We start from the raw sequence: 14065 nt of genomic DNA on the forward strand, positions 1-14065 counted from the left end.
CAACTCAAATGTCCATTGATAGGGAAATGGATAAACAAATTGTGGTATAATTTCATACAATAATTCTAGTTATCAATAAAAAGAATAACTACAGATATTAATTTCTCTTTTCTATGATTTCTATACAAAGAAACAGTCATCTTATAATTTCTCTTAATCTGAGACTGAAATTTATAAATATGTAGAGGGAATTACTTATGAAATTTAAAAAATGTTTTCTTCTTTTAAAAGAAGAGATGATATGGTTGTTCCTGAGGCTCTTACCACAAGTATTAGGGTGTTTTCATTCCTCCAGAAAAATAATTTCTTTAAATAAAACAAAATTTGAATAACATATATACAAGGGAGAGACCCAGAACAACTGAGTGACTTGCCAAAACGGCTGAAGCCCCACCTTCCAGAAAATAATCTTAAACCTGAGATTTCCATGCTGTTAAAATCAGCAACAGACAAACCCTAAGGATACTGATTAGCAAGCTCCATGGTCAAAACAATTTTAAAATGTAATTGGAGTTGCACCGTTTGAATTGGTAAGTTTTTTATTTTAGAAATTATCACTTGATCTTGACACCAAACACTTCATTAATATTCTCTATATATTACTGTGAAATAAACTAAAAATGTATGCACATGGACTCTTGTCTATATAACATGTATATATACATATATATACACACACACACATGTATATAAATATACATACATACAAATGAAAGGCAAATTAAAGTTTTATAATAGGATAAGGTACAAATAGAAAATATGAGAATTAATACAATGTAATATGAGATCAGTCAACAAAGATTAGAGTGGGATTCTAATTTAGGGTTCTTTAAGAGACTTAAAACAAACTGAAAAATTTTAGACAGAAAAGGGTAGAGGAGCAAAGAGAGGGAAAAAGCATCGTAGGCAGAAGATATTTGCTTGAGCAAAAGCACAGAAACATTTCAAAGGCCATATTAAGGTAAAATATAGAAGAAATGAGGTGTTAACTATGTGCTCACAAGCTACTCACAAACACAAATTCAAGTAAATTGGCTTACATTAAGTTAGCCATCAAAGATGTGCAATAGAATTTTTAAAGATAAAATGGTGGTTACAATAAGGATTATAGATAGAGGAATAAAATGAGATGAAAGAGCAAAAAAGGAATATACAATACTATCTAGTCATTGCTAATCAGTTTGAGATGGCGGCCATGTAGCCAGGGCTCTTTTAACAGGTCACCAAGATCCTTCCAAGATGAAGGCAACATTACAGAATGTGTGTTCCTGTAACAGGACTAAAAATATACCTTCTCCCCAAACAGAAAATTGGCAAAGATTTTATAGTGAGGAAAACAGCAACCACTGTAAATATGAGCCTCATCTGTGATGGTTAATCATGATTTAAATTACTCACTTCAAAATACAATAAAATGATTAGAGAAGGTTTGGAACTTTTCTGTATCTCTATAAAAACTGCTGCTCTATACAATCAATAATAAAAACTATACTGTGAGCATTCTAAACTGAAGACGGAGCTAGAGATGAACTTATGAATATGCTTGTACGACAGACTGGTGGTTACAGCTCTCACATCTGGTCTCCTTGTGTGTGCAGGACACATGGATGCAGCCAGAGAAATAATGGGCAATCACTAACTCTGACTCTGGTGGCTATGCTAATATGCCCAAACATTAATAATCATACTTGGCTTTTCAGATTTTAGCCTTATTCTGGAAGTCCAAAATAAAGACATTTCCCAACATATCAGTGGGAGGAGGCAGGAGAGGAAAAGAAAACATTTCTGCAAAATTAGTCAATTTGTAGCTTAAAGGTAAGCACGATTCTTTGATCTCAATGTACAACCTGCACTTTTATTTGCTGATTGTTTTAAAAATAAAAGCATATACAAAACTATTATTAATTAAAGATAAATATGAATATTCTTCCCATCTTCCAGGATCCCAGCAGCCACTCTATAGGGTTAAATAACTCACCAGTGTGATGGCATGAGTTTTATTTCATATGCAAGGATTAAAGAAAAACTATCAAAACAACAGAAGTAGGTCCAATATTGACCTCTTTCAAGTACCACCTGTTTAATCACATAGAATAACTATCAGCATGTTTTTCCAAGGAACTGAGACAGGAGCAATAAAGTATATTTATTACTTAAAATATTTTGCTCCAATAATAGGCTTCTCCTTTTCTCATGAAGAATCAATAGAATATGTAAAAAATCAGCTAAAACCTAGTAGTCTATACGTCTTTGTAAATTAATTTCTAGTTGTTCACTCAAATTTTATTTCTTTTAAAAGTTGGTACAGCTAGGTATAGGTATGGAGTAGGTGGAGTTACTCTCTTCAAGGAGGAGGGGCTGGCAAATTTTTTCTATAAAGGGTCAGATAGTAAATATTTTATACTTGGAGGCCACAGGTTCTCTGCTGCAACTACTTAACTGTTCATCATTGTAGCTCCAAAGCAACCAGACAAAAAGCAAATAAACAGGCATGGCTGTGTTCTAATAAAACTTGGTTTAAAAAAATAAGAGGCATGGCTTGCAGGTTATAGTTTCCTGACCCTGTTTATAGATAGTATTACCCTGGCTTTTTTCATGCTTTGAAGATTTTGCCCATTCTCTGATAGTTCGCAAAAAATTAATACACAAAATCTGTTGCATTTCTACATACTAATAATGAATTATCAGAAAGAGAAAGACAGGAAACTCCCAAGGACAATCACATCAAAAAGAATAAAATACCTAGGAATAAACTTAACCAAGGAGGTGAAAGACCTATACTCTGAGAACTGTAAGACTGAGGAAAGAAACTGAAAATGACACAAATAATTGGAAAGATATGCTGTGCTCATGGATTGGAGGAACTAATATTGTTAAAATATCCAAACTACCCAAAGCAAGCTACAGATTCACTGCAATTCTTATTAAAATACCAACGGCATTTTTCACACAATTAGAACAAATAATCCTAACGTTTGTATGGAACCACAAAAGACCCTGAATAGTCAAAGCAATCTTGACAAAGAAGAATAAAGCATGAAGTATCATGCTCCCTGATTTCAAACTGTACTACAAAGTTACAGTAATCAAAACAGTACAGCACTGGCACAGAAACAGACACAAAGATCAATGGAACAGAACAGAGAACCCAGAAATAAACCCACGCTTATATGGTCAATTAATCTGTATGACAAAGAAAGCAAAAATATACAATGGGAAAAGACAGCTGCTTCAATAAATGGTGCTCAGAAAATTGAACAGTTACACAAAAAGAATCTAACTGGACTACTTTCTCACACTGTACACTAAAATAAACTCAAAATGACTTAAAGACTTAGTGTAAGACCTAAAACCATAAAACTCCTAGAAGGAAAATAAGCAGTGAGCTCTCTGACATGGGTCTTAGCAATATATTTTTTTGAATATGTCTCCTCAGGCAAAGACAACAAAAGCAAAAACAAAAGGGACCACATTAAACTAAAACGCTTTGCACAGTGAAGGAAACCATCAACAAAACAACTGAAAAGGCAATCAACTGAATGGGAGATGATATTTGCAAATGATATATCCAATAAGGGGTTGATAGTCAAAATATATAAAGAACTTATACAACTCAATATACCTCCAAAAAGAACCAATTAAAAAATAAGCAGAGTACCTGAATAGACACTTTTTCCCAGATAAGATACAGACGGCCAGCTGACACACAAAAAGATACTCAACATCAGTAATCATCAGATAAATGCTGATCAAAACCATGGTGAGATACCAACTCACACCTGTCAGAATGCCTATTATCAAAAACACAGGAAATAACAAATATTGGCATGCATGTGGAGAAAAGGGAACCCTTATGCACTGATGGTGGGAATATAAACTGATGGAACCACTATGAGGAACAGTAAAGAGATTTCCTCAAAAAATTAAAAACAAAACTGCCATACAATCCAGCAATTCTACTTCTGAGTATTAGCTGAAGAAAATGAAAAAACACAAATTTGAAAAGATATTTATGTACCCCTACGTTTACTGCAGCATTATTTACAATATAAAAGATATGGATGGAAATAACCTAAGTGTCCATTGATGGATGAATGGATAAAGAGGATGTGGTGTGTGTGTGTGTGTGTATGTATGTATGTATGTATGTATGAAATATTACTCAGCCACAAAAAAGAATGGAATCTTGCCATCTGCGATAACATGGATGACCTAGAAGGTACTACGTTAAGTGAAGTAAGTCAGAGAAAGACAGATGCTGCATGATTTCACTTACAAGTGGAATCTGAAAAAACAACACAAAATACACAAAATGAATAAACAAAACAAAACAGAAACAAACTCATAGATACAGAGAACAAACTGGAGGTTGCCAGGGGGAGGGAAGTTGGGGATGAAAAAAAAGGTAAAAGGGATTAAAAGATATCAACTTTCAGTTGTAAAATAATAAGTCACAGAGATGTAATGTAAGGCATAGGGAGCAGAGTCAATGATACTGTTATAACTTTTCTACGTGATCGATGGTTATTAGACTTATGGCGACCATTTTGTAATGCAAAAAATATTGAATCACTATGTTGTACATATGAAAATAATATAATATTGTATGCAAAGTATAATTCAAAAAATTGTGAAAAAAGTATTTATCAAAGATAAAAAATTTCAATTTTGATTTTGTCCTAAAAGGATTTGGTAGTGGTGATATTAGGGGATATACACTTACTCTGGCTACTTCACAAGACTGTTAAAAAGTCAAAAGAGTTTGGGGGAAGGAAGGTATAGTTTAGTGGTAGAGTACATGCTTAACATGCACAGGGTCCTGGGTTCAATCTTCAGTACCTCAACTAAAAAAAATAATAAATAAATAAACCTAATCCCCCCCCCACCAAAAAAAGTCAAATGAGTTCAATTAAATCTAATCACAGAAAATCCTAGGTCAATTTTTAAGTAATACGTGGTATATTATATTATTAATTAGTTCCTTTTCATTATAGCATATGAATCTGAATGACCGCATACACAGTGTGAACAAAATCCAGCCTCTCTAGTTGAACTTCCATAATTTCACTCCTTTTAAAATTATTTCTCTTATCTTCTCATTCCATATATAATCTACTAAAATTGACTAACTAAAGCTTTGGGCTTCCCTGCTAGAAAAGACTTCTTTGTGGTGTTTAGTACTACTAACTAAAATAGGTTCTTTATTTCTAGTATTTAAAATAATCTATATACTTTTACTCCTTTTGGAATATAGCAGTCCTTTAATCTTTTATTAAAAGGATACACTGCAATAATGGAAATATTTTAGGTTAAGAGATGGAGTTTAAGTTACACTTCACACCTCCCTTCACAACCTCCACCCTACTCCAACCCCACACCAGTATGTTCATTCTCAGAACGGAATAAACGTTGAACAGACAATATATGAAAAAGACAGACGAGAGAGTCCTCCTCCTTTCTAATCTTGGCCCCCAGGCAGCTCTGAAGTAGAACTCTTTATGGCTCCCAGGGTACAGAGATACATAGGAGTAGGGGCAGGTTCCAACTGAAAAGCAGGGAAAGAAATCTTTTTTTCTTAACTACTTTCAGTATAACTAAATTTTGGTTATTTCTAAGTTATATTTCATGTATTAACATCTACAGCCAGTTTGATTTAAAGATATATATTGACATTATTAAGGATACTAAAATACATAAATTCATTTTGGTAGTAATTTGATTTTATTACAGTCATGCAGGAAATGTTTTAAATGAAAACAGCTACTCTGTGCCTGGGCTTAAAGTTAAGTCAAAGGTGACAAGAGTAAAAAGAAAAAATAGTTCTTCCTAAACTGGACTATAAAGTCAAAATGCCTCGGGAAAATAATACTGTCTACCCACCACAAAGAGAAGTGTCTTATTTTTTGGCAAAAAATATGTCAACTCAGTGTGACATATCCACATCAACAGATCTGATGTGTATGAGATTTTTTTTTTTTGGAAGAGAAAAATGACTAAATAAATGAATAAATGGACTTTCTTTGACAGACCAAATCTAAAACATGAAACCCATAAAAGGGTCCTTGGCAGTTAAAAGGTTATCAGTGTGGTACTCATAACATCTAGCATAGAAAGAAGAAAAAAATAAGTAGAAAATAGGAAGAGAGCCAGGCTACTTCTAGCCCTTTCTGAGTCATTCCTTTGGTATGTGTATGTGTGTGTTTTTTAATGTCATTACTTAGTGTGTTAAAGTACTTTCAAATTCAAATAAAATCTCTCAATAGCTATTTCTAATAGGTATACTTTTCATCTGACTATCAAATCCAAAATTTTAAAAGCAGATTCCTACTATTCACAGAGGACCAAACAAAAATTTACGAATGTCATACAATTTGAGAGGAAAATTCAGGTGTTATCCCCCTATACTGAGCCAAATAAGTGTGACCACTGTCAGTTCTGCCCTAAAGATGGCTTCTACTAAAAGCCTTAAACACGTGTGAGAAATCTTCTTTCTTTCAATGCTGGGAGGCAGGTCAAAAGTAGAGGAAATCTTAATGGCTCCCAGAGGATAGAGGTATATGAGTAGTAGCAACTTCCTATCTAAAGGCAGAATTTTTCCCTTTTTCTTAATGGTATAATCACAGTCTACAATTGGTGAACTGAAATAAAAGAAGATAAACAACATGACTTTCCTATACTTTGCTCGTAAGAACTCTGTAAGTCATGATATTTACATTGGAGTATGTCAAAGCAGATTAAGTATAAATCAATAAGGTTAAAAGATGAAAAGTGTGTAAAAAGAAAAGAATCCTAAATTGCTCTACAGTTACAAAAATACCTAAAAATCACAGACTGGTAAATGGATTTTTTTTTTCAAAAGAATTGAAGCTCCATATTAAAACAGCATAGTGAAAATTTCAGATCTATGGATTAGATCACTAATGACCCATAGATCTGAAAACAGGCACTAAAATTTTCAACTTACCCCTCCTTTCTCTCATTGTTAATAACAATTTTTGGCAAGTTATTCAGCTTTAGTGTTCTAAGTTTTGAGTTTCTATATCCTCTAATTTTTCAGTTAGAAAACTAAAGAACCAAGAGATTCAGAGAAGTATTTGAAGAGATCAGATTCTAAAAATGAAGTTACATTCCAGCAATGTGAAATACAAAACTGGAAATGCTACTCACAAATATCAAATACTAGTTTCTGTGGTCAATGGTGACAAATGATTTTGCTTGTTTGTTTTCAAAGAAACACACTCACGACAAGATAAAAAGAAACCGAAGCACCGGCCATATATAAGCTTTATCAAAAGGCACTATTATCACTGTCTCTCTTCCACAGCTCAAGGGAGATTTTAGGGGTCAAGGAAAATCCTTTTATTTAGGTTGGCACTTACAACAACTATATAAATAGTACGATCACTGGTCACTTAGAAGGTAAGCTAGTGGTGTGAAGTTACTTTTGCTCCTTCTCATCCCATCATCTCATCTATTTTCCCTACCTCAATTTTTGCATGGAAAAGATAAGTTAAGTTTAAGCCCAGAAAATGTCAGCTGCTTTCCTAGGAAGCTGACTAGTACAGCGTCACACAGTCCTCGCCTTTTCCTTAAGAGCAGAACTCTGAGGGGAAGACTTTTGTGGGAGAGAGAAAGTGCGTGTGTGCGAGTGCACGTGCGTGCGTGGTGTTAGAGGGAGGGAGAAAAGATTATATTCTTGGAAGACAGAGAAATATTAGTAACATGATTTCTATATATCAGTGTTAACAATAATGCTTGGTATTTGTTATTTTTACCTGGGTCAAACACAAAACTAATAAACTAGAGTTATAAATTATATACCATAGATAAGACAGTTACAGATTGAGAAAGCAGAAAAATCATATTGCATGTCACCTTCACTAGTATTTATTAAACACATTTCTTAAGCAAACTATAAATAGCAAGTTTATTTTAAAAGATACACAAATAACTTTAAAAATAGTTAAAATTTGGACAGTTTAAAATGAAAAAAATTAAATAACCATATTAGTATGAAAATTATTTTAAAGGTTAAGATATTTAGGATTCAAAACTTTGACAAATGCTCAAATCAAAATGCAATTTTTTTGTGAGTTTCCAAACATTGCATAATAAATCTGGGGTAATTAATTATAACATTGATCAGTAAAACCCAATTAGAAACAGTTATACCATAGCAAACAGAAATGAATTACCTCGTCTTCGCCCATAACTCCTTGCTGCATGTAAACAAAGGACAAATTGTAAAATGTCAGAACTAAAAATAGGCCCACATATACAAATATTTATGATATGAAAAGCTATGTGGGCATCTGGAAATTAGTGCTACTTTGTTTTACGAGCTACCACAATGTCATCATATAATATCTGCATGGTGTTTAATATTTAAAAAGCACTTCTATTATATATGTATCATCTGAACTTCATAAAAACTGTGAAATTAATAGGAAATACATAATTTATTCTCATTTGTGTTAATAAATATTTGTTTCATCTGATCAGGATAGGAATAGGTAACACTTTATGGTTAAATGGCATCCTGAACAATTTTCCCAATAAATAGAAACCACTTGAATTAAATCCTTATTTTTCTGCTCAGTAGCATGTACTGTTCAACATGTACCTATTCAGATCCCATTCACCTTATACCAAGCCCTGAATGGAAAACATAACTGGAAGACATAGAAGTGTAAAAAGATGTAAACGGTATTAAACCTCTGAAGCCCGTAGAGCTTAGATAGATAGAATGCAAAGATATCAACCCATGTTCAAACTTGCTTAGTTGAAGAAATGATTACTGATATACTATAGCTGATAATGCTTTCAGTCTTTTTGGTGCATTTTATAACAGCTGTCTAAGTGTTTATAAGTCTTTTCCTCCAGAGTAGGAGGGATTCAGATACAAATTATTAGTATCATCGAAGAATAGTACATTTGTTGAATACTGTAAGAGTATAAAGTAGGAAATATTTCCATCTATGTTACTAGCAGTTTACATAATTCCTTATGGAGAAAAAAATACTGCAATTTATTTTTCGTAAGAAAGTACCAGGTTGATAAAATTCACAACTTGTTTTAAAATAATTCCTCCCCCAAATCTGAGTATACAGTGAGTATTTCTACTCTGGAATTAGCATATGAAATCAAGGCAGTAAACCAAAAAACCACTGTCAAAATTAAGATCTTAATTCATGTTACAGAATTTTTTAGGCCTGGGAAAAATTTAATATTGAGTAAATCTCAAATCAAAATATGTATTAAAAGTTGTTAGAAATGAAGTCTCTCCAAAGGTATAAAATTTAAAGATCAAAAGAAAACATTTCACATCATTAAATACATTCTATTATAGAGATTTTACAAGATATATTTTTAATTTTATACTAAGGCTTTAATACAGAGAAGTATGCCTACAAGGTGAGGACACAGCATTAGTTACCTGATAATAAAAGGGAGGAAAAACAAACTTGCCAACTCTTTATCACCTACATTTAAGGAATAGGTCAATACATACAAGGGTTACATCAGAGTCTTTTATATAAAATAACTTCATTTGCATCTCTGCCATTCTACTATGTATTAGCTGATATGCAGCTGCGTGTGTGTGTGTTTGTGTGTGTGTATAGCTTACCTGACCTTTATTAGTTTAGGGTGAGGGTAGGGGTAGAAGTGGCATTTAGGTCTTCTAAGACTTACACAGGCCTTTAAAAAAAACAGTGTCTTAAAGAGATGAGAGATCAGCTGTCGAAAATCAGACAGCAGGAATTTTAAAAGGAGCTATATGAAGAGGCTATAGAAGAATGAATTCCTCTGAAGTCTTAATAGTTGTATTAAGCATAGAAATGGTCAACAGGCCCAGAAACACTTTACAGCACAAGTCTTAGGAGTTGGGCTTCCTGTTTATCCTTAGGCCTGATCTAATGGCATTAATCCAGTATAAATCTGCTTTGGAGAATTTCATTCAAGGGTTTAGAGGACTGAACATTTATAAAGCAAATGAAACTGCTTTCATCAAACTTAAATTATGAATTATGATGAAGTAATAATATGCAACATAATTCATGACCTAATGAGAAAATTAATGACTTCATAACCAGTTTACGTTCTTAGCTGAGGCTACTCAATACTAAAATAGTGAAAATATGTACAAATGTTCACAGAATCTTAGATTTCATCTCATTCCTGGGCTTGAACACATTATTTAAAAAATTTCTCCAACTATCTCATACCTGAGGAATTTTAGAATCCTGCAAAGAGTTATTCTGCTTATTTTTTGGACAACTCTCAGATTCCAAGTCTCTACATAACCAAAAATAGATCTGACTGCAGATGAAGCTAAACCATGTGAAACATTTCCTAGTCCCTGTCATGAAAATAACCAATCTGCTACCATCATGTTTAACAGTGGTGTGTGTGCTCACTATTCTACCAGTATTTCTATGTGAATTTCAGGTGTATGTTCCACCATAACTATGAATCAGAATTATCAGAAATCCTCAGTGAGAAAAGAAAATCATTAAATGACTAGTATTCATTATGCTTTAATTAAAATTAAATTATTATATAAAAATACTATATTTAGAATATTAAATTTCAGGTACATAAATTTTTTAAAGCATTATAAAAAAGTGAAGAATTGGCTACTTAACATACATATGTAAATATATATATGTGCATGTGTGTTAAAATATATATTATATACATTTATACTTATGTATACATTTTTTTTTTAATGGAGGAAATAAGAAGAATGTGAGAAAAGCCTGAAAACCTTTCCTATACAACTGACTTTACAGTTTGGTCCTGAGTTACCAATGATCTTATTTAGGTTCCAACTCACAGCTACTAAAAAAGAAATAGGATGATTCTAACATTTTAACATTAAGACCTTTGTGCCCTGAGGTATTGACTCTTAACTACAGTTGGGGTACCTGAATTACTTCAGCTGTAGGAAGGGATAGGTAAACATATCAAATCAACTAGAAATATTTAAAGGTTAAAGTTCTCTAATGGTGAAGCCAAAGACATTCTTATTTTTCACTCTAAAAAGCCAAAAGTAAGGAGATATGCTCCCCAAATCGTAATTCTTTTCAAGATCCAAAATAAATCTGCTATTATCTACTTCACTTACATCAGGATAAAAAAAGGATTGTATACTCATATTTCCTATTTTCATGACTTTATATACTTAATACAATTTCATTAGAGTACATTTTCTTAATTAAAAGATACACATAACTTCCCTGCAAAGCAGAGCAAGTTCTTGATTACAAACATGGCTGTGTGTGGCTAATCACAACAAATGTGAATTTCAAATCAGCTTGCTAATACTAACCCCTATACTTCTGCTCTGTACCCCTTTTCAAAAACAATTATATGTACTAATTTCCCTTGGGTGACATATGAAGAGAGTACAGTTATCCCTATACAGCAACAGAAACAAATACTCAAATGATACCTCATTTTGTATTGCTCCTTACTATTATGGAAATGTTTGTAATTTTTTATTTTATTTTTTTTTACTATTGATAATAAAAAGTTTAAGATTTATACGCTTAGAAATATAAACATTAAAGCTGTCATTCTAACAGACAGTAAGACCTTTGGTTTTCAGACAATCTACTCATTCTTATATAATAACGTGACTTCCTGAAAGTGCTTCTGGATGTTAAATATGGATTCTTCTACGATATTAGAATTATTCAAAAGTGGCAGTGTCCCCTAGCCAATTCAACTAGATTTCAAATTGAATTGAAGAACATAATCTGTTCAGCAGTAAAAGCTTATCTGCAGTTATATTTTTATGGCATTTTTTTGTTAAAAATTCAAAATAATTTTTTAACAATTTCATGAGACTTAAAAATGTGGGATTATAACTCAATTATTTTATACCTCAGTAAACAGAGGCCCAGAGTTAAAGCATCTGCCAGGGGTACTTCGTAGTTTTACCTAGTTTAACTAACTTCCTGACCTTTACTCCATTCCTTGTTTATCCCTTAAATAAATATTTACACATTCAACCATAATGCTAATTAACCAGGAAGGTAGATTCACAAAAGCTTTACTATGTTTGCCTTATCTTCATGACAACTATACTCACATTTATATATTCTTCTTTTTAAATGGATTCAAGTCTAGCACCACTGTAATATCAGAGATTTCTGCCAATTCTGTATTTTCTAAGGAATGTTCTTAAACTGTAATAGTCCTGCGTTTATTTTAATGTGTGTTTGTGCACCATCAAAAATCACCTTGGGTACCAGAAGGGGCAAATGTACCACACGTTAGGAAACGCTGCTTGCGAAGTCAATTTATTTTACTGACTAAAATTTTGTCCCTATACAGCTTCTTCCACATGGTTCTAGCTTGGCTTTCTGAAACAATATAAACCAAACCTCCTTTGTTCACTATACAGAGCAGCCTTCATATTTTCAAATAGTTGAAAATATCAGTTATGTCTTTTCTTACTTTTATATTCTCCAAACAGATCCAACTCTTTTCAGCTATTGACGGGACATGATTTTTATTCTTTCAGAGTCATTTTAGTCACTGTTCATCACACGTTGCCACAACTAACTTTCACTTTCAGGAACTGTTCTAAAGACTTTACATGAATAAATTCACTCACTTCTCACAACGACCTCCGGAGGCAGGTAGCATGCTGCCTCTCTTTTACAAATGAGGACTCTGAGTCCAAGGGAAGTTAGGTAAGCTGCCCCAGGTCACACAGCTAGAAATAGCAAACTTGGGTTTAAACCCAGATAACCTTGGTCCATAGTCTGTGGTACCAATCACCATGTACTACTACTAAACCACCACACACACACACACAAAAATACTAGTGTATAATTTATTACCAATATTGGTTTTCTAAGTTAATATTGGCTATGCTTGTTGGTTAAGTAATAGAACTTAATCAACTGCCTAACAGTCAAATCTGTGACATACTATAAAACAATTTAAAAAGCAAGTCTATGTACTGAGATGCTACAATTTCTTCAGTCAATAATATTTAATAATTAGTATAGGCAGAGGTTTTATATAAATATCACTTATTTCCATTTTTGTCTTCAATAACCTTGATGTCTACAAAAAATTATCTAAATCTTTAATATTCAAATATTTCCTTACCCTATAAATATATCTAATTTTCTGCTTCTTGCTTTCCCTCTTAACCAACGATCCCAGATAAGCAAAATATTTTTTCCTCTTTGGATCAAATTCTTTCTACTGACCTAAACACATACTGATGTTCTAGTTTCATTATCATTTCCCCCCCCAGTCCTTTGCCAGAAGTTCAGAATTTCTAGGATGGCTTCTGTACAGTACTGAGTACGCACTGTAGCACTAAAGTGACAGACTGTGAAAAATGCTCACCTAATAAAAAAAGCAGGTTTGTCCACAAGATGCAACTCTTGCTTGAAACAAAATATGCTTGTGTCTACTACGTCATGAATCACTTTCAACCTAACACCTAGATTATTTATAAGGGCTTTAGGCAACTGATGAAATCAATTAGTTTAATAATGTTTAGTGTAACCAAAAGTGTAAGCTGTAAAAACAGTGTGGCTACTAAGTTCTTTACTCACACAAAAGACACATTCTATTGTGATTACAATATACTTCTGAATCATCCTACTTTACTATGTATTCAGCAGTCTAAGAACATCTGTGAATGATCTAACAAATTATCTCATACAGTACTTTCCTTCAGATGGATTTTAATAGAATACGTGAAAGATGTAAATTCAAATTTTTCAATTGAACTGCTTTTTTTTAGAAGTTAAAATAGAAATGTGAATGATCTATCTTTACCACACAGAATGTTGCAAAAGAAAAGAATCTAAGGAAGTTAGGATCCATATATAAATAACTTATCATTACCCAAAGCTATAATTATTTTATAAATCAAGCCATGAGAACAATAAAACTTACAATCTATTTTGTTTGTAAACTTACTTTCAGCAATATAATTGTTAGTCATAGATTTAGAGTTCAGAGACCAGCTAGCTACTCAAACAATATGGTTTTTTAATTCCATGGTAGAAAAAAAGTTGACGAACAAGTC

At 32.6% G+C, this 14065-nt stretch overlaps 1 protein-coding gene across 10 annotated transcripts in view; it reads right to left on the bottom strand.

Annotated features, from left to right (window-relative positions):
• The window catches only part of CPEB2 (cytoplasmic polyadenylation element binding protein 2), a 67200-nt gene that overhangs the window by 23317 nt on the left and 29818 nt on the right, over positions 1–14065 (bottom strand). For 6 of the 10 annotated variants that reach the window (XM_072946155.1, XM_072946140.1, XM_072946118.1 and 3 more), the window contains one exon: positions 8196–8219. The exons of the other annotated variants lie outside the window; for them this stretch is intronic. In XM_072946155.1, coding sequence (XP_072802256.1) covers positions 8196–8219 — 24 coding nt within the window. The remainder of the gene's footprint in view (positions 1–8195; positions 8220–14065) is intronic. 10 annotated transcript variants of the gene reach the window in all.

Source organism: Vicugna pacos, chromosome 2 (genome assembly GCF_048564905.1).
Source record: "Vicugna pacos chromosome 2, VicPac4, whole genome shotgun sequence".
Taxonomy (NCBI): Eukaryota; Metazoa; Chordata; class Mammalia; order Artiodactyla; family Camelidae; genus Vicugna; species Vicugna pacos.